General features: G+C 34.7%; 1 protein-coding gene across 2 annotated transcripts in view; it reads left to right on the top strand.

Moving 5' to 3' along the window:
* Nucleotides 1-22,828, top strand: part of SEMA3A (semaphorin 3A) — a 490,617-nt gene that overhangs the window by 301,414 nt on the left and 166,375 nt on the right. For both annotated transcript variants that reach the window (XM_068550463.1, XM_068550464.1), the window contains one exon: nt 18,295-18,452. In XM_068550463.1, coding sequence (XP_068406564.1) covers nt 18,295-18,452 — 158 coding nt within the window. The remainder of the gene's footprint in view (nt 1-18,294; nt 18,453-22,828) is intronic.

The raw sequence follows: 22,828 nt of genomic DNA, 5'->3' as shown, positions 1-22,828 counted from the left end.
CTCCCAATAGCATTTTATTGTGTCACATTTTCAGGGGTTTATGATTACCTGTCATGAGGAAAGTTTGGAAAGACTACTTTTCTGCTATAAGGCTCATAGGTGGAGACTTCAAACAGGAACTAAATCCAAATAACTAAGTAGTTGTCATAGCATGAACAAAAATGGCATATTTTCATCACCCTAGGAAGTCAGAGAGTATAAACCTCATCTTTTCTTTTTTCTTCCTGGTGCATCATGTAAGTATTGGTAACCTTTGATTCCAGAGGATGATACCAAAAAATGAAAAGAAAAAACACAATAAAAAGTTTTAGTTGTAATTTACAAAATTCCAGCTGGGAAAATTGTATAAAAATCTTAAAAAAATTGGAATCGTAATGTCTTCAGAAAGAAAAGGGCTTAAAGATATTCAGACATTACATCATTATTTTTCGTAAGTTTTCCTGAGAAATATTTAGGGGCAGGTATTTTAATGTGGTCTAACAGGGACAAAGAAAGACATAGAACAAATTTTGGCAAGGCATAACCATCATAAATCAGCTGTAGCATTAAATATGGTATTCAGAACAAAACCTAAGCTTTCTGAATCTTCCTTAACTGTACAGTTAATCTAGATATATTTGAAAATAATGTGGTATTATGTTGCTTAAATATAAGAACAATGTTTTTAATGTAACTTTACCAAAATCTCAGCAGATCTCATCAGCAAATAGAATATATACTTTAAAAGCTGTTTTACTGGATAAGTTAGAGTAGAAGTATATTTAAAACATTTTGATTTTGATTTTCCTCATTCTCCCCTACATAATTAAAATAACCTAACGCGTGTAAAGACAAAACAATAATGAAGCCAAGAAGACTGTATTTGGTAACCCCTCAAGGCAATATTTGATAAAAGTTGACACAATTTCTAATCCCCTACCCTAGAGAAATTCCCAAAGTGAAAAAGATGGCCTACTTGAGGTCCAGTGTTTTTGTCAAGTTGTTTGGGAAGAACAAGGCACACCTGCCTAAAGTACATCAACTTCTTAAAATGTAGAAGCTCTGGACTGGGAAGGCATAGAGTTGATGAAAGCTAAAATATATTCAAATTCTCCCAGAAACTTCGGAGTAACTTAAAAAAAAAAAAAAAGCTATGAAAATCTAATGGGAATTGAGAACATTTGAGTCTAATTAAGAGAGACTATTTTTTGTAGCCTTGGATATGCTGATCCAACCATAGGAAGAATCCTGCATAAGGAAAATGTTGCATGGGAAAGAGTGTTGATAGATAGGTCTTGAGTTGGAAGTATGAGGTCACTGGTTTATATGCTGAGGAGAAAACCTGGACATATTCCATGAAAAACAGCTGCTTTAGTAAAATGTAATGTCTTACACACAAGTGGAATTAAACTAGCTACTGTCATTTTAAGGATTGCACAACTCTCCAAGAGAGGTGGATGTTTGGACTCAAGCCTTTCAGATTTGCTGCTTCAGCACGAAAGTATAATTTTCCTTGAAGTAAATCAATAACAGAAAAAAATACATTTCAGTCAGAGTATATACTTTATGACTTGAATTATTTACATTTGTTGAGACATGATTTATGGCCCAGGATAGAGGCTATCTTGTGTTTCATGTTTACTTGAAATGAATGTATATTGTATTCTTGTTTGGTGGAGGGTTCTACAAATGTCAACTAGGTCAAAATGGTTGATAATGTCGTTTAAGTTTTCTGTATCATTGCTGATATGTATATATATATATATATATATATATATATATATATATATTCTATCAATTATTTGAAAAGGATTGTTGATATCTCTGAATATAAAAATATTTCTTTGTGTAGTTCTGTCAATTTTTGCTTTGAGTATTTTGAATCCCTCTTATTAGGTGAATAAACATTTTCTATTATTATTATGTCCACTTATTTTTTAAAAAGTGTAGGTTTTTTTCCCCTGCCAGCTCTGTAGAATTTCAGAGATGCCCCAGGATCATATCTGACTTCCACTGGGAAGTGTCTTCCCAACTATGGGAGTAGGGGTGTTGGGCTTGATTCCACCATTCTCTGAATCTCAGCACACCCCACCCACGCTCACCCTACCCCTCCTTTTTTAAATACCACTCTTATTGTTTTAATATTTTTACAGGGATATGTTATCATTTTAACAAAAAATAATGTTTAAAAACAAAAACATTACTCCTCCCCCCCAGTTTCAGATCCTTAAAAGTTGTGTTTCCTATAGCGAAGATAGTTACCAACTGCTGGGCCACACCCCACAGGCCTGCAAGCCTGTAGTTGCCCAGCCTCCAGAGCGAAGAAGAAACCCAGAGACAGTGACAGAGACATCAATTTATTGCACAGGGGATCTTAAGCAAAAGAAGTCCTAGAGCGACACTCCACCGTTTACAGAAGAGGGCAGGCAGGACGTGTCTACAATCTTCTCTACCAGGGGGAGCAGGCTACCATTTACAGGGGGAATTGACATCAGGTTGGCTCATCAGTTACCAGGGAAACCAGGAGCTGGGGCGCGTCCCTCACAGCCCCTCAGGTTAACGAGCATCACAAGGGCTGATGTTTCCCTTTAATAAACTAGCAGGTGGAGCTGTTCTGGCCTAAAGGGCAAGGGGCAGGCACGTTCATGTGAGTAGGGTGCAGATGAAGCAGGGACTGGTCCAGAGTGGATGTACAAAGAGCAAGAGAACAGTCATCTTGAGTGGCTGACCGTACACCAACCCCCTGGGATTGGGTGGACGCCAGCTGGGTCCTTTCCTTGTGCCACTCACGCCAATTGAAGGAGACCAGGTTCGGCAGAGCAGAAATTTTATTTGTTGATCAAGGTATGGGAAGGGAGAAAGACCCCTTCTACGAAGGGGATGGAGGCGGGAAACTTTTAAGGGGTGGGTATGCCATCAGAATTGCAGAAAGGGGTGGAGACTTCCAGAAATAGCTGGAGCATGTGCAGTCCTTTGCACATGGCAGGCACTAATTGTGCCTAGCAAAGGGCAGGTCCCCCATTTGAGCGGAGGTCTCAGCGTGGTAAGGAGGCAAAGGAAACTTTCCAATCCTTTGGGTCTTGTCTGCGCAGGCGCGGCCCTAGTGGTCAGACTGGAACCGGTTCAGGGCGGTTGACTGTCGCCATCTTGGCCCTGTCTGGTTGCGGCGGTTTCTGCGGTTTGGCTTCTGTGGCGTCTGCCTTAGTTTCTGTTAAATTGGCACAGCTGTGGGCAAAGGCGGACGGATTGTGGTGTGGGGAAAAGAAAGCAGGTTAGTCTCTGTACTGGCGTGGGTCTCTTTCTGGGGACGAGAGGACCCCGTCAGAGAGCCCCAGGCAATTTACTGGTAGATAATTCAGCCTCCGCAGCTGGACCCAGGCGGGGCCCCATGCGCTGTCATGCTGCAGCCATGGCTCCGGGGCCTGGCCTGGTGGAGATCCCTGACTCACAGGACCGGCGAAGCCACTGCACAGGGCGCGCGGAAGGGAAACGGGTAGGTTGCCCTGGGGCCCGGCTGTGGAGATGCCAGGTTGGGCATACAGTAGGTGCTCACAAAGTGCCTAGGGATTTGGAAGCTTCGCCCTGAGCAAGCGTCACTGGAGGTTTTGTACAGCAAATCCTTCTCGTGCCAGGAGCAACACTCTATTTAAAGAGCATTTCAGGGAAGCTAGCTAGCACCCCCATAGTTAGGATTAGGGGTCCCAGAATTTGGTCTGTGTGTGAAGCGGCCGAGAGCAGGAGCTGGGCGGGAAGTACCACCCATATGTGAGTTTTAGGCCTGACCGGACCCCTGCCTGCCTTTGAGAGCGGGCACTGTCCTCTTAGCTTGGGGGCCTGGCTATCAGCTCATGCTGCCCACGACGCTCACTTCCCCACCTGCCTGGCAGGAGGATTCTGAATGCAGTGATCAATTAGCCGTGTCTGCCGTGGGTGCAGGAGGGAGGAATAGCTACCTATGTGCCCAGAATTTGTCGTCACTCATCTAAATGCCTGGTCAAGGCCCCCCCAGGGATTCTGCTCACACAGGAAAGCGTCACAAGACAGAGATGTCAGCTGATGGCTACACGCCGGCCTGTGGCTACAGCCCTGTGGATGGCCGTGAGGACCCAGCTGGCCTCAATACACGAGAGCAGCTACCCTCACCCACTGGGCCACCTCCAGGAAGGTTCCCCACCCCCCACCAGGACGTATGGACGCCTTTTCTACCCTAAGGCCGATTATATACATCAGAGAATTGACATATATATATATATATATATATATATATATATATATGCCTGATATATATTACAATACATACAATGTTTATACAAAATATACCAGTTTACAAAAAAATGAGTTGGCCGAAATATACAGATATAGATATATTTTAAAACCAAGAAACAAGAACCAAAAAATGGTCTCTTGAAACAAAGTGACTTTGTTTTATTTTTCAGTTCTAGACATATGATTTAAATTCTGGGGAATCATCCAAATTTTTTATTCAGATAATGGCTATTAATCAGTGTTAGCTGAATTCGGTATTAAATATTTGTTAAGTATGTGTCTCACTAATTTTATGGCCTTCTCAGTGTTCTATTTAAATAGATCCTTTTTTAAAAATTTGGAAATGTATATTTTTTTAAAAGTTAAAATTATACTAAGGAATCTACCGAAAACCTGGGGTATTGTTATTACAATACCGTTACCCTCCAATAATTAAAGGAATTGAAGACAACACTAGTGCACAAAGAAAGGAATTGGTCTGTACTCAGTTTTCAGAATAATTAGCCTAGGTAGATAATGTCTATGATTTCAAGATAAACTTTTTCCCAAATATTTTAACATCCCATTATTTATTCATGTTATATTTTTAATAATCAATTTCTGCCATTAATATGATAGCATCTCCCTGAATAGTCCTTGAAAAAGAATGCTTTTGTATTAAAAGGAAACAAAAGACTCAGTGTCATACAAGGTAGGTAAACATTGGGTTTAATAGTTTCCTTAAGCAAATTTCCTTACCTCCAAAAGTCTTCAATGTCTTAATTTGAAGTATAATATAATGATATATGTAGTATTCTCTCAAACTCGTTTTCTCATGGAATCCTTTATTCCATGAAGCATCAAAAGAAACTGTTGTTTTATAGAAATATACCAGTATAGCATCATTCATTCATCCGCATGTATGTTTGCTTTCATTAGGCAAAGAGACAGGATCAGCAGTTCTTAATGTATAGATAATGTCAAGTAAATGTCACAGAAAATATTTTTTAACTTTTGTCCGGGATACTTAAGATTTTATACCCACATGCTTTTCCTGTTTAGTTTTCTGTTTACTAATCATAAGAAATATAGTAGAAGGTAGAAAGAAAATAAAAGACTTTATGATTAAAATTAAATTTCACTACGGTATTATTTTGAACCTCAACTAGAGTATTGAAAGGAAGTTCATGATAGAATTAATTAATTAACAAAAAAATACATTTAAGAAAAGATTGGCCACAAAAACAGTATAAGGCCAGGTATAAGAATCCATTTAAGCAGAGATTAAAACATGCACCTTTTTATTTTTTATGGTCTTTCTTTTGGGAAGAAAATAGGCATTTTTTTAATCCCCATTTTGTCCTCACATGAGTATTAGTTAAGAGTTCTAAGGTCGATGATAACTCCGCTGCAATGTATATTAAATCAATGTGTGTACTTTTTCTGAATGTTACAAGTCAACTACTGATAGTTCAAACGCTCTCTCTTTCTTTGATGTCTGCAAGGATGATAGCCAACTGTACGGATGTGGATGATGTGCCTTTCCTGATAGATCCTCTTTTGACTTAAAGTCTGTTGATTGCTCCTTTTGCAATAAGAGCATTTTCAACTACCTGAATCAAGACTTTCGTAATATCACTTACTGGTTCTTGACAGCTAATGAAGTGTCAAAGCAGGGCTGATAAACTCCAGAGCCTATCAAGAGGGCTGAGTGTAGCACTTTTTAGATTCTGATTTACTAAATGAGGTGGAAGTCATTATGTTCATCAAACAAACTCAACTATGAACTTTTAGACTAATTTCTTGATTTTTTTAAGGAGAAGTAATTTCTTCTTGTTGAGTACTTAGAAATGGTAAAGCAACAGTTATATTGGGAAAAGCTAGAAAATCTTTCTCAATTTTGTAATTATACTAGTTTCTACCACTTTCTGAGTTTTATCAGTAGTGGCATTTAGCCTAATAAGAAACAAATGCCTGTTTTAAATAACACCCTTACAAGATGAATATAAAATTAAAATAAATTTTAAAAATCTTGGAAATCTGTTAAAAATGCATTGCTGCTTAGGGACACAGCCAAATACATAACCTCAACTTTTAAAGCAAGTTTTGTGAGGTGGAAGTACATAAGTTGCTATTTTCATAACAATTGATTAATTTGAATAGAAAGTTAAAATATGTGTCTTTGAAGAAATAAACATGTTCCAATTTTAAGTATATAAAATTACTTTCTATTATTTAATCCAAAGTTTAGTAATAACAATATTGTTATAAAGACACGATCGACAAAGATAATCTATTAACTATTTACATGCAAAGTAAACAAGTATCAGGAAAATGAAAGTATTAAGATATCAGTGACCTTAGATAATGTTAAAGGACTCTAGTTGCTCACATTGAACTACTCCGGAGGGTTTTATTAGGACTGAATAGCACTAACACACACTTTCTCTCCCTGCAGGTCTAAAGGCAAATTTTACCCGTTATTCTCTGCATTCAGGCTAATGGGAGTGTCTCATTTTGAGTGTGTATTGTGGCCAGCAGGGATTAAAGGGAGATCATGTTTCGCTCTAAACAAGGTTTATTATTTATCATTCTAACATTGTTATTAGTGCTTTGTTTTGGTTTTTCTTTTGCTGTTTTTTTAAGAGGAAAACCACATTTCTTGATGAAGTATAGAAGGAAGTTTAAAAAGAACTTAAGTTGGGTTTTTTTTTTTTTTTTGGCTACTCTTGATAAAGAGGTAAATCTGGTTCTGAATTAGATATTTGTCTTGTGGGGATAAACGTCTGTGTGTCCTGTATTGGTCTAGAGAATCTTTAGTGTCTGCTGTCCTGTCCAGCCCAGAGATGTGCTTGATTTAATGGGCCCTGGGAGAGCAAGGATTTTCCACAAACAAGCTGGATTTTTAGCTTCATCCTAGGGAATCACTTAGTTGTCCTTTGGGCTCTTAAACCAAACCTGGCTCACATTATATTTAATTTCAATCCCAGAACAGTTCTAAACATGACCCAATCTTGGAACATATTTACAGTAGAATGTTTTTGGAAAAGAGAATAGAATAATTGTCTCATTTTCTGTATAAGGTAAAATTCTTAAATTATTTTGTTTCTATACAAAATTAATTTTAGAAGTAGTACTATCAGATAACTTTACAAAAAAATTATTTTGGCAGAGCAGAATATAGGAAAACTTAATTTTTCCCAAATTATCTACATAATAATCCTATTTACCCCCTTTTCATTTGTGTATGTAGAAAAATTATAAAATGTCAATGAATTGTTACGAACTAATTTCATTAGGGCATCTGACTTCCATTGCTTAATTAGTTCTGAAATGTGTTCACTTCAAAATTAAGTACATCATTAGGGGAAAAATACTTGTGGAGTTCCATCATAAATAGGATATTATTGTCACTAAGATTAGAATGTCCCCAGAACACATTGTGTGGTTTCATCTAGAGACTCTTTGAGTTCATTGGTTTTCAACACCATCCTCTCTCATCTCCCTCCTATCCCTCTGCAGGGAAATCTGATTCAAACAAAATCCTTTTTATAAGTAAGCCTGAAGCTTTCATGATCAAAATGTATTCATTCTAATTATAGAGGTGGGACATGCCAAGTGAATGCCCTCCCTCCACCCATCCCCTAAAAAAGACAATTAAAAAAACATCTCAGGTGAACAACTTCTATTTTTCAACCGACAAACTTAAATTGCATTTGTTTGTGACACTCAGATACTATGTAGTTTAGAGAATGAAGAGACTAGGAGTAGTAAGGGCAGCAGGATAAATTACGAGTTATCTAACCCATATGCACTATTATACATGATAAACATATCCATTTTATCCACCTAATCGGAAATCCATCTATTCATTCATTCAGTAAACATATAGTAAACACCTTTGTCAGCCAAATCTGGGGTTTAGGTAATTCCTACCCCCAGCCACACACAGCTGCCTCTTGGATTTGGTTACTTGATTTATCCTTGGGAATAGTCACATCATCTCCTGGACTTCCTTGTGACCTTCTCTCTCCCTCCCAACTCTAAGAATTAAATAGATTCTTGTCTCAGTTACAAAGGGACACCCACAAACACTGAATTACATATGTTCGCTAGTAAGTTCACGCTTGGACATATCAGTTTTTGTCAGTGAGTAAGCAAAACTTTTTTTGCTCCCATAAATGTGTTTTTGGGATGGAAATAATGGAAAAATACTGATTAAGTACTCAATTTATTTCTTCAATAAAAGATCATTTGCTCAACATTAAGGCAATTCAAATAAATCATTCTTAAGCAGTTTTTAAAAAATTCTTATAGTGGGCATATGCAACAGATAATGGGTGACTAAGTGGTTTATAACTATTTAATTCTCCATATGTGAATATTTTACACAGTTTTGTTACTGGAGAAATGAAATACTCGGTTTGTAAGTATCAGAATAACTTTGCTTTCTTTTAGTCATGTGGGGAAATGCTAGTTATTTGAAGAACACACTGAAACATATGCTGTGGTGTAGGTAAATGAAATGACCAAGACTGCCTGAAAAATCAAACTTTCAATTACATTAATCAGATAAGCGTCCTTTTTTTATTCTTCGCTAATGATACAATGCTTACCACTCATAGGCATTTAATGCACACTTGCTGGTGAACTGATTGATGATGGAAACCTGCCTGTAAAGGAGCCTTACAAATAAGACAAAAGACAGACTCTAGAAACAAATTTTAATCCTAGATCACTAGCCCATCACTTAAAGCACCAAATTAAACTGATTTGAATTGTAAAAGGAGTATCTACATTTCAATTCTAAATTTTTACTGACTAATCATCTTGCACAGAAATGAGTGATCAGTTATAATATATGTTTGTATTAATAATTTTTGTCCACATTGAAACATTTAGTTGATTTATGTAATAATGACATTTAAACTTTCATTGTTATTCTTCCAAGAAGTAAAAATTAACATTATGCATTAGTTACTTAGTAAATCGTTTCCAACTTTTTTTTTTTTTTTTTGACTATATGCTTGTGCCCTAAATTTACTGCCATCAGCGATCAGGCAGCAAAAATGAGGAGAAAAAATTAAAGTCACAATTTTTTAGAAATTTATTTAGAAAGAGCATTGAACTGAGAGCTAGGAGACCTGAATTTAAACCTGGCCTCTGCAACTGTTAATGGTAGAGTCACTCATGCTCTTTTGCAAATGGAGACAATCAGACTACAATCTAAAGATCCTTCTAAAAAAAAATAAATAAAAAAATAAAGATCCTTCTAGATCTCAGATTCAATAATTATCTAGTTAATCATTTCCTCTACAGATAATTAGACCCATATGCCACTGTGCTAACTTTATATCTAAAAGAACTAAACACATAGTCTAATGCCCATGCAGATAAATGGCATGCAGTTAATGCATTTGTGTGTGTAATGGTCAAAGTGTGTGGGGCATCAGAGGAGGGAGTAATGCCTACTAATTCTCAAGGCTTTCATAGGAGAGATGGCTTCTAACTGTACCTTGAAGCATGAAAACATGGAAAATAAGCTAGAAGCAAGAGGGGGAATGCTAGATTTAGAGAAGAGTAAACTAGCCATTTCTGATGGAATTGTGGGAACTTATAGAAATAGGCATAGAACAATGTAGCAGAGGAAGATTAGGGACTGTGACTTTTATTAGGGAGACTGAGCGAAGGTGATAGTGGTGGGTGTAGGTGCTTTTTTTAAAAATAAAAACATTACGTTTTTGAAATTGGCTCTGGTCAATTTTTATAATAATGCCTTGAACAATATGTTAAAATTGAGAGGAAGATAGGGGACCAGTTAAACTATTGCTATAAACTATAGCAATAAACTCTTGCAATAATTTCTGTGTTTAATGTTACTAAACAAAACTCTGAAAAACTTTATTCATATGATTATTATATATAAAATGACTATAGCAGTGCTTAGCACATAGAATTTTTAAAAATAGCAATTTTATAGCCACATTGTAAATAATTTAGGGTTTAGATGGCATAATTTTATTGGTTATTTGAATGTAATATATAATTAGAAAATCTAGTCTATAATCTGACATATAATACATATCACAACATTTACTTATTCCTAGATGCTATTACATTTACTTTTTCTGAGTTTTTGCTGCATTTTCTTTAAAAAGGTGTTTCAAATACTATTTATTGAGACACTTGCTTCTATGTGCCAAGACTGGGTATATACCAGGAAAAGGTTCTAGGACTAGGAATACAAATATAGGTTAAAGCAGCATATTTTAACTCTAGAAAGGGAGCCAAAAAGATAAAGCGGTGATTAACCTACATTATTACATGGTACTGTTTCACAAAGGAAGGCATGATATACTCTCCCTTAGAAGGCTGGAGAATTCACAGGAGGGGCTTAACCTGGATCCTGAAATCTGAGTAGGTTCACATGGTAAGTGAACACGGAAACCATTGGGAGGAGATAGACCACATTCTAAGCTGTGGTAAGTATAGATAGCAGGCCATTGAGGTAACTGGAAACAATTCTACCCATACATGTGTGTGTGTGTAAATATATGTATTTATAAATCGTTATATATAGGTACATAACACACGTACACACAATCTACTGGTGAACGAGCCCAAAAACGTGTGGAAAATACAAAGGGCTCAAATGATACGTTGGAAATTTCTAGGCAGGTTTTAAAGAGGCAAGTGATGTAATATCTGTGCTTTTAAGTTTGATCCATTCCTTGTTTGAATGAATATATTACTAAGAAGTTGTTATTGCTGTAGTTTCTTGAATGGGTGGGTGGTCTGTATCCTTAAACCTTGCAAGTTTCAGAATGTCTGATATTGCCTCTCTTTCTTGCTGGGTATAAACTTACTGAGTCACATATGTTTTCAGTTGGGTATTTGCACAGATTCCTTTTTTGTTTTCTGGCAAATAATCTTGCTTTCAATAAGGATGAAGCCCACCTGATAACTTTCCTTCGATAGGTGACTGGGTTTTTATTCATGGATCCCAAATATATTCTTCCTTTATTTAGGAAGTTCCATAACTGATCCTCTGTAAGATTAGATTTTCCTGGAAGATGGTGATATTTCAGTCTGCAGATATGTTTATTTTTAGGTTTTATTTCCTATCTTTTATTCTTGTTATCTTCCCAATCAATTTCATCTCTTTCAATGAAAATTTGATTTTGTTATTACTTAGTTTGGAACTTTGGCAACAAGACTCAATCCTCTCTTTTCTATGTCAATTCCTCTTTCCTATGCTTTTCAATTGTGTTTTGGTCAACTTTTTATCTTCTTCTGACAGTGAGAGAGTGAGCTGGAGGAGTTCACTCTCTCACTGTTGGAGTGTACAATTGTTGTTTTGACTTGAAAACAAGCTTCAAATTTTTTAATATATTCTAGGAAAATATATTCTTTATTCTTTCATATTTTGGTGATTGGCATGTGTCTTGTGAAACTCCATCAAAGACACTGTGGAGTAGTCTGGTGTTCACACCTTCTACTCCTGCCTTCACTGTAGTTTACCTACAGTGATTTCCTTTAGTAGAAGGATAATGCACACACAATAAATATTGAGCATGTGTGTGTCATTAGAACAGTACTTGGCATATAAGTGTTTGTTATGATGTTGCTGCTGCTTTTGTACTTTAGCTGTACTTCTGCTTTTTATGGACATTTTCCAGTAATTTTATAGCCATATAGACTCCTACAGCTTGTTTATGTAGTAAAGCATTTATGGATGGAAGGTTTGTGATTTGTTACATTTTAGTTACTAATTACATCATACCTGGGACATTTGTTTTGTAGAAAGGTTATTCTGGTGGCAGTGCATAACATGGCTTGTTGGTATAAACCTAGAAAGGAAGTTCTGTTAGAAGATAATTAGAATAATCAAGGGAAGAAATTATAAGGAATTGAACTGTGACAGTGGCAGTGAGGATATAAGCAAAAGCAAGTTACAGGAGAAATTATAGTGTTGAACAAAACTGAAGTGATGGAATGGGTCTCTGGATGATGAAGAGGCTCTGGTTTGTACAATTCTTTGGATGAGTGATACTTGCAACTAATTTTAAAATGTACAGAAAAGTGTTGATGTAAATGGAAAAAAGAAAAGGGAGTGAGTTCTGATCAATTCCTGCAGACTCTGAGATATTTGTGCAATATGTAAATAGAGGTTACTAGTAGCCTTTGTTTGGCTTTTGGGGGGAAAATCTGTCTTTGAAGACATACGTATGAGACATGTCAAAATACTGCTAGTGACGAAAGCCATAGTTGTGCATAAGATTATACACAGAGTTATTATTGTATAAAAAGACCAAGTACAGAGCAAATAAAATAATATAAATATTTAAGAAACTCTTAACTAAGGTGAATTATGTGATAGTGAGAGGTAACCAGACTTCTCAACAATCAGTTCTTAGCGTTCTCCAAAGTATATTCTTATATTTCTCGCTTTTCCTTTTCAATGATCATTTCTTAGTATTCTCAAAAATTCTACCTTCTTAGAGGTAGTGCAGAGGAGGACAGAGCCTGGCCTCTGGTGTCAGGAATTAGAATCTTGCTCTACATCTCACAAGCTTTATGACCTAGGATATTCCCAATATCTATCTGAGTCAATTTCTTCATGAGAAAAAATGGAAATGAAAATTTCCACCTCAAACTGTTGTTGTGGGCCTTACATAAATATACTAATAAATCATTCAGCAGTTTTTTTGGCACATAGTAGGCACTGAAAACTTATTTCCTTTGTATTTTCTCTTCTGCCTACTGGTTTTTCTTCATGTCCTCTTACACTTCCGTGTAAGAAGGTTAAAAAACTAGTCCTCGATGAACAAAATTAAGTCAGAAAAATAAGGTGAGTTTTCCCACAGTATAACTTTATTAATCTCTAAAAATTATTCTTTATATGTGGTTTTTTGGTCCTTTGTAAACTTTTTGCTGATTAAATAAAATTCCTTCTCCTCTTTGTATGAAATGATAATGATAGTAAATAGCACTTGTTTTGTTGTTTTGTTTTTATAGTGCAACCTTTCCTTTCAGCCCTTATTTTGTTTTTGGAAATTTAAATAATAATCTAGGAAGTGATGAAATACAGAATCTCAAAATTTTGGGACCTTGATGAACTTTCCAATATTTACAAATATCTAGATGTGATGATCATTTAGTCAAAATATTTTGATATCGTATAGACCCAAACTTTGACTACTTTAAATAGGATCTTTGTTCTATGATAAGGACAAAGTCCTAGTCATGGAAAAAGGACATAAGCCTAAAGCCATCAATGAATACAGGCAGTTCATTAGAGTCCAGCAACTGGTGGGGTCTTATTACCTTTCATGCTATAAAACTTAGAGAAGGGAGGGTATTGAAGGGAGGGAGAAAGGAAGGAGGAGAGAAATAGAAATAGAAATGTCATGGAAGTCAGAAATATAGAGAACAGGATGGCTATTGTTTGGATTTGAGGTCAAGTGTACAGCAGTTCTCTATCCAACTATAAAAAAGTCTAGTTCTGGGCGGTCTTGCATTCTAGAAAGCAGTATTCACTTTATTGCCTTTTTGAAATCTGATTTGATCATTGTAATGTAATCATCTGTATAAATCTGTGCTTATCCTAAAGATAATCAGGATACCACAGGAACTATACAACTTTCTTATGTAGAGCTGAATCTACATATGTGATTTTGATGTAAATTTTGTTACCTTTTTTCTTTTCGTATATTAAATATACAAGAAGAGCATTAACTTATAAAATAATTTTTCAGTATCTTAAATAACGTACTGATAGTGACTGCTAACGATGTCTTTTCCTTTTTCTTTATTCAAATAGAGCTACATTAGAGATCCTGATGAATTCAGGGGGAAAAGGCAAATCTGAAAATTTATAAATAAATAAGTATAATGAAAATGACAATTGACTCATTAGAAAAAAATCACGGTTCTTCTCCCATGATTATTTGATAGGATATTCTGATTAAAGAACAGATCAATTAAAATTTCTTTTCTCCTTTTGCTGCATGATACTAGATATAAAAAATCTATCAAATGGACTTTATTTGTGTCTTGAACTTCATAACATTCATAAGATTTTTTAGTATTACATCACAAGAGAATGCAATCTATTTATAATTGAAAACAACGCTGCTTGAAATTATATGAATTGATTTTCCCTTCCAGAACATCTATACACTTATGCTTACTGTCTGCATTGTCTTATAGCCTGTCATAATAATAATGATGATAATAGGTAGCATTTATTGAACACAAACTATTTGCTTGGCCTTGTGACCACTTTATCTTTCATTTTGTCATTAAGCAAATTATAGGAACACTAAATCATTTGATGAATCTGGAATAAACAAAATGTCTGCTTAATTATCTTTCAAATTTAAGAATACATAGTTCATTAAGAGTGCTTGTCTGAAATGACACTTTTGATTACAGTCCTACATTTACTTTCCTCTATGGTTGACACAGCATGTAGAGGTTGAAGTAATGTCTCAACAAGGGAAAAACTGAATTGCACCCAAAAAGAATTAGTGCCTTTGTATGCTTTAGTCTACTAGGATTCACCAAAGTCAAGCTGATTCTCTAGAAATTTAGGTTTTTCTAAAATAACATTTGTTGTTGTTTGACTAAATGTGAACATAGGCAAGATGTAAGGAAGTAGTGGAGTATTAAACATCTCATATTACTGAATATTAATTTTAGTTCCAATACCAATTTGTGTAATGGTAAGAGTTACATAACAGAAGCTGAAAAGAAACACCTAAAATTCTTTGACTCTAAAGGAGTAAAGTCAAAGTTGAAGTTATTTAATATCAGTTGCAGCTGAACATGTCTACATATAGGGAAAATAAAATCATACATTTAAGTTAAAAATCATAAAGGAAAACAGAATATTTAAAAATGTGAAATCTAGACTTTGAGAAAAAAATCTCTGATTTTAACCTAGGTTTTTTCACCCTGAAAAGTGGTGAGATAATCTAAGCAATCCAGAATTTGCCCTGGCTCACTGCCAAGAAGGTCTCAAAAAGACTCCTCTCGCAGTTACAAAGCAATGTGTAAAGTCCCTGATACAGAGGAACATCTAAAGAAATTGCAGCAAAAGGAATGATGAGGCAAAATTAAGTACATTTGAAAGGAATGTAGAACAGCTGCTAACCTGTACTCCAGGAAAAATTGCCTTTTTGTTTAATGAAATGATCCAGCAGTAACATTTTTTAAAGTGTAGTTTGTTTCTAGAGTGAGTTCACACGTAAATGACTGAAGACTTTCTCTAAGTTGTCAGTACCTAGGAACCAATAATTCTCCCTGAACTCAAGCTGTAACATATTTTTCAATTGTATGAATATTTTCATTGTTTAAAATTGTGATATAGAAAGTCATTATTTTTGCTATTTAAACTTCAGCATACAGAAATCGGCAAACAAAAAAGAATACTGTTCTTAATATGAGCATTACATTTAATATTAATATAAATCAAGGAGCATAGTGCTCTTCTTATTTATCCCTTCACCATACAAAATTACTGATGTTAACAAGTCAGCACACTTGGTAAGATAGTAGAAAAGTACTTTTTTCATTCAGCTCCATCTGGACCCTAATTTCCTACTTGTAGTCAAGAAGATCAAACATATTAATATTTAAGCTCTACTTATACAAACAGGTAATCTTTAACTGTTTACTATGCAAACTATTGCAGTAATTTTTTATGAATTATCTAATTTCACCTTCATAATAACTCTTGGGAGATTTATTATTAACCCCATCTTCCAGAACTCGAGACCCAGGTAGTGTAAGGAACTCATGCTAGTTTACACACCTTGTATGTACTGAGGTGGTGCTTGTGTTTTCACCTATAACTGTGACTCCGTGTTCTATGGCTGTAGTAGTTGTCTTCCTGTAACTTCTTCCACGTTATGCTTAGAGCTCTCATACATGGTTTCTATGCATTTCAAATTAAAATCAATCCTTGTGTCTCTTAAATGACCCTCCCAATGATTAATATCTCTATGTAATTTTCTTGGTTTAGACTCAGCTGGCTTTTCAAATTTTTTTATTTTGCCTAGCTACCTATAGTTTAGTCTCTCTGGTATTAGGGTAGAATTATAGAGTTTAGAATTGGAAAGAAGAGTGAAGGTTATCTAGTCTATTTGGTAAACAGATCTCTTTATACAGCCATTCAGTCAATGCATGAATATATCCAGCGATACAGCCCCGGTCTCTGGTAATAGCCCTTTGCATCCTCACACAGCTCAGAGTGCCTGAAATATCAGTCTTACATTGACTCTCTGTAGCATTGATCCTTTACAATCATTTCGTGAGAGGAATGACATTTACATTCAGATATCATGTGGTGGACTCTCTGTTCTTTCTCTCTGGAGACTTAACAGCTCTCATTTATTTCTGATATGACTTGCGTGAATGAAACTCCCTTGATCTATTTCTTCCTTCCCTCCTTCCTTCTATTCTTCCTTCCTTCCTTTTTTTTTTTTTTTTTTTTTTGTCAGAGGTAGAGGATAAGATAAGACAAGCCCAGTATTGTACCGTTTCTCATGAAGAAATTAGAAAAGCATCTTTTAACAATTTATTAACAATTAATTCTTGTAATTTTGTGTGTAAGATGGATAGGTAGGTAGATAGATAGATAGACAGGCAAGCATTCAATTTAATATTTACGACCTGGTAATATGGAAAAGAAACCATGTGAGTTGTGGATGATGAGCTATTAACTATATATCTCCTTACGTGAGGGAATGTTAATTCTGGTAGATAAGTCATTTATAGGAATGATTGTAATAATTGACAGTGTGATGCGGATTATGAGTAATTCACGCAAAATATTACAAAGAAATTAATTCTATGAGAATTCTTAGGGATTGCATTTGAACTAGCTTGGAAGAGTGATACTGTTTTCTCTAGGTGGCATATAGTTGTAGGTGTCAGGAGCAATGGCAGGAAAGGCTAATAAGTGGATGACCACAGAGAATGTGGACACAGAGGGTTGTGGACGTGAGAAAGAGTACTGAGGTGGGGTCTAAACGCAGATGGTGTTGATCTGACCTTTAAGGCTAATTTAAGGAGTTTGAACTTTATTCTCTATTAAAATAATATTTTTGATAAGATGGAAAAGGCAATAAGAGAAATAAAGCAGGCAACTTATCAAATGGCTAATGTCTTGGGATAGGACTGGGACATTGAAGCAGAAAGGTCTTCCATTTCGTCTTCCTCTCCTTGGAAGGCACATTCTACATTTTATGGAGGCTGATGAAAAGGTTCTACTATGTGCTTCAATTGAAGCAGATAAAGAAAATCTCTTTGGTGATGATCAACACTTAACTCTCTAGTGCAAAGGTGGACTTACTGTTATTTCTATCTGAAGATGTTTTTCTCACTTAAGGTGTAGGTCTAAAACAGTTCAGTATTTGCCTGTTCACAGCAAAAGCAAATTGGAAATCAATAGCAAACTGAAAAATTGGGGTCATATAGTAAAATTAATTTAATTCAGTGTTTTTATAAAAGCCTAACTCAGTTTATCTATTATATATGTCAGCTACAAAATATTACAAAGTATTTAGATGGTGGAGTTAATGATTTAATGGTCAAAAAGACGTAAATAAAAAGAGGCCTCAGACAACCTAGGAGGTTAAACAGTGTTTTCCCCACACTACCTCTGCTCTGTTGGCCCCTATGCTTATCCTTCTAGCAATGACTTGGAGCAAATGAAACCACTTAAACAAGTCTTAGTAAAGTTAAAGACATTTTGTATACAAAGTGACCATTCTAATCTATTACTACGTGCAGAGATTGCACCAGCCCAATTGTTTGGACAAGTTACTTCTCTCCTTTCTTCTGTAGGAGTGTGTGGTCTTGAGTATGAAATCAGCAAACTAATGGGAGTATAACTCCCACTTCAATGAAATGTAAAGAAGTCCTGTATATTTTTTAGTTCCACAAAGAATAACCTCTGATTGGTAACTACAGCAGGCAGTAGCCACATTACCATGTACCAATAGTCTGTGCTCATTTAGGACCTCACATTAACACCCAATGTCTTGCTTTGTTACCTTGCAGAAATGTTGGAATCCAACAATGTGATCACTTTCAATGGCTTGGCCAACAGCTCCAGTTATCATACCTTCCTTTTGGATGAGGAACGGAGTAGGCTGTATGTTGGAGCAAAGGATCACATATTTTCATTCAACCTGGTTAATATCAAGGATTTTCAAAAGGTATCTTTATTCTAATATATGTACTATAATTCTTTCGAAACAATTCAAGTTATATAGAATTTTCTAGCTATTTAACAGTGTGACAACTGAAAAAAATTGTTTAAATTATCTTTTCAGACACAAATAAAAATAATGCACTGATCTGACTATCACAAATCAATGGATGCAGTAAACCGTCAAAATTATCAGGGAGGAAACTGTAGTATTTTCAGTGATCATTATAAGAAATACTAACTTTAGCTTATTCTTCCACAGATTTATCATTTTTCCTGCATAAAATTAAATCCCCAAAGCATTATAGAAATATATCATAATTGATTTCATATACTAGGTATATATATTTATATATAATTTACATATCTCTCTGTATTGCCAGCACATGCAGAGTTCATCAGTCATCATATACATGCCTCATCTGAATGTCGCCTGCGTTTGGAAAGTTTATTAGAACACAGGCACTCTCATTCATTTACATATTGTCTATATCTGCTTTCATTCTACAGTGGCAGAGCTGAGTAATTGTGATAGAAATCATCTGGATCACAAAGTCTAAAATATTCACTATCTGGCCTTTTAAACAAAAAAGTTGGCCAAACACTGATCACAAAGATCAGTTTTCAGTGTCAGGTTTTTGCAAACATGGACATTTAGACACTAGCCTTCTATCAGTATTTTTAATATACTTTATTGTGTTTCTGGCTTATTTAATTAATAAGCTATACAGTTTGGAAAATAAACATGGGCTGACAGATCAGTGGAAATTGTGCTACTGAGTCTATATGCTGTATTGTAAGTCAAGCATTTTTTTTCAGTCGGTATTTCCTGTCAGTTCTCTGAGGAACAAAGATCTTTATGCAACAGCTTTCCCAAGAGTGGTAATATAACATGCTTTTTAGGGTGTATACACTTTATTTTGTGTGTATATATATATATATATATGTTAGTTTTGCTGCTGCTTAACACTCAGGGTTTTAAAGTCGTGTGCCTCAACTTCTTATAAACTGTAACATATTGGACAGTTATTTTTAAAAAGTAACAGAATTGTAAAAAGCTTTTTTTCTGGTTGGAGAATGTTGTTTTGGGATAAAGTGAAGATTTAATTTCAGGGCTGATTCGTATCTCTAATAGAGTATACCGCTAAACCTAAGACTTTTACTTTTCTTCTATTACCCAAACATTAAAATTCTGACTATATATTAAGAGATTTGATTCATAACATATAGTCAAATAAAATGGCAGTGCCCTTAATGATATATTTTGGAATTAAGATATAACATTTAAAAATCACCTTGGATATTTCTTTTTTGATTTTTCAACATATTAGATTTTGAAGCCTCCTCAGATTAACAGTATCCCTAAGGTTATCTATTATCTAAGAAAACTGGTTATCTATTGTTTTTTCTGAAATGATAAAAATATTTATCTTAGCATCTTTTGTAAAGGTCAAAAAGTAAGCAAGTTTTTGTTGTTTTAGTGAAAGACAACCATCCTTTATAAAATGAATGAAAAATGTAAGATGATTAGGAAGACTACATATTTTAATAACAGGAGGTTATATCAGTACAAATTTTCAGTGTTTATAGAATTTTCATCATTTTATGAAATCCATATATATGAATATATGTATATAGTTATTATATCTATGTATCTATGTATATATCTATGTATCTATAAATAGAACATATTTGAGCACATCTCACCTCAGAATATATGTTTAATGTATTCAACATTTTTTCTGAATAAATATTCTTAATTTGGTTTATATATTCAGTTGGCTCTAAAATTGAAAAGAACTAAATTGTCATATAAACAACCTACTATTTTATAGGTAAGAAAAATCCTAGAGACATTTGTATGCCCAGGATGCATCACTTGTAGTAAACATATACTGAAATAATGGGTTAAATAAAAGTTAGGTGACTTGCCCAATGTCATAGTGTTCTTCTTATAGGCTCTTGATTCAAAACATTATTCTAGTAATAGAAGACATATTTCTAAATTTTAAAGCATTCGTTTCAACATATTATTTAATTTTAATTATATCACACTGTTTATAAGGGTAAATACAATTTACTTAAGGATTATATCTCTTTGTCTATATTGTCTATTAATGCTCTTTTTACCCTATGTGTAATGTTATTCAACAACTTTTTCCTAAGCATCTACTACTGTGATAAACTCTATAGGGGGCACTAGGGTATGTCATCAATAATTCTTGAGGAACTTACAAGATAATACTAAAGATGTATGAGCATAAAGGTAAATACTAGGCCACTCCCTGTTAGAGACAAAAACACAGTCTCAGGTTTGAAAGGACCATGAAAAGATTCTTGGCCTTGGTAAAGGGCTCAGTCTCCTTAAGGCATAAATGCTTATTCGATAATGAGTAAGAGGAGCTACCATGGGTAGATGTACAGAAGCATAAAGAAGGGAAAGTCTAAAATAGATCATGAAGCACTCTGAATATTAGGGTAAGAAATTTAGGTACTGTTAACTGAGAAGTTTTTGAGCAAGAAGAAAAAATATCAACAGGTTAACAAATCTAACCAAAAGGTAGGAATTATTCTTCATGGAAATAGATGCTATTGGAAGGACAATTTATGTATTTGTTCCATTGACTTATAGTTATTCTTATTAAATTGCTTTCCAAAAGAGCACTTTCTACACGAGAATTTATTTTACTCATGCCAGATCTTTAAGCTAATTTTTTTTTACCCTGATCTTTAACAAGTTGAGAGTATACACCCCTCTAAATATGAGAGGATTTAGCGTGACTATTAGCAAAATTACTTTTTATTAATATATGTCATAAGAGAGAAATCGCAAAATGAGGCCCATGTTGTGTCAATGCTGATAATCAAGAGCTAGGAGACTACGAGAAAACAACCTGCCCTTTTCAATTTAAAAAGTTATCTGTTTTAATAATCTGTGATTTTTCACAATCTAGCTGGAAAGCTGAATATGACAGTCAATAAATCTTAGCTCTTCTATATATTATTTTTGTGTCCCAGAGAAAATTTATATTTGATCCTCCTCCTGTGTATGTTTTACTTTACATACACAGATACACATGAAAAGAAAAGTACCTGAAAAGGAAAAGAATACATAAATTAAGAGCTTCAAATGGTAAAAATAAATACATGTCCAAAAATTTTTAGGGCTTTTTATTGTGACATGGACCTGAAATGCACTTGCCATGTCATCATAGGTTATTTCAATATGTCCTAAATTCTTGTTTATAAATGTGTTATATTTTGCTTTTTAATTCCCTAGATTGACTATCACAGCCTTTGCCCAAGTTTATGACCATTTATACTGAATTATCTAGAGGTTCCCACATGAATGATAATCAGTCATTTTGAGACTAAAAGCTTTCTAGCAGACATGGATGATTAACTGCCATCATCTCTGGATTTTTCTTTTACATATGACTTTTTTTTTTTTTCCTGAAATTAACTAATGTTACCAGAAAAGAAAGATGAATAAAAAAAAATTAAAATTGCTCTACCCCAGTACAGATAGGAGTCATGGGAATTGCTCAGGGGACTGGAAAATTTTATATTAAAATTTAGATGAGGGTATTTGAATTAATATTATTGAGGGAAATGCATCTACAATCCTCTAAGCCATGAGTCATGCCTTGATTTATCTACCACTGTCACTTGATTTATCTACCACTGTCACTGTATTCAAACAATACAGGAACCTTTGGAAAGATGAAGACCAAATATCAGGGATGAAAATACAGTTACTACACAGTCTGAGTTTTGCCTACAGTGGGGAAGGTGATTTTTTTTTTTTTAGAGCTATCTATTTGCTTCTTCATTTCCTCCTTTATCTCCTGAAATTATGTAGTGCTACTCTTACCTATTTTCCCTGTCCAAAAAAAAAAAAAAAAAAAAATTCCTTTCTAAAATGGGTTTTTCTAACCCTATCAGTTGCTCATTCTAGCATGTCATGCTGAGATTTGAATTACAGAAATGGATCCAGAGCACCTGATGTTAAAATTTCAAAATCACTATTTTATTATAAAGACCAATTCATTTAGAAGACTGCAAGCCACATTCTATGCTTATTTCTATCTCTCTTCACTAGATTCTCACGTGGTCTCAAGATGATCTCCCTTTCCCAACCTGCCTTACAATTCTTTCCATTGCACACTGCTTAAATCTACTGACTACATAAATTTCTGTGTTGCTCAACTTTCATTTATACAGCAAAGCCTAATGGGTAGACAGAGAGTGGAAGATGTTAAGTTCATGCCAATTAACTGTTGCCACTGCAAAGTCTAAACTAAGAGGTTCCTGCCACATAATGCTTTATGGAACTTTCTTTATCTCAGTTGCTCCATTTGTTCTAACAGACTATAACGTTGG

The sequence above is a fragment of the Eschrichtius robustus genome, chromosome 8, assembly GCF_028021215.1.
Source record: "Eschrichtius robustus isolate mEscRob2 chromosome 8, mEscRob2.pri, whole genome shotgun sequence".
Lineage (NCBI taxonomy): Eukaryota > Metazoa > Chordata > Mammalia > Artiodactyla > Eschrichtiidae > Eschrichtius > Eschrichtius robustus.
This window is presented reverse-complemented; position numbering and strand designations above follow the sequence as displayed.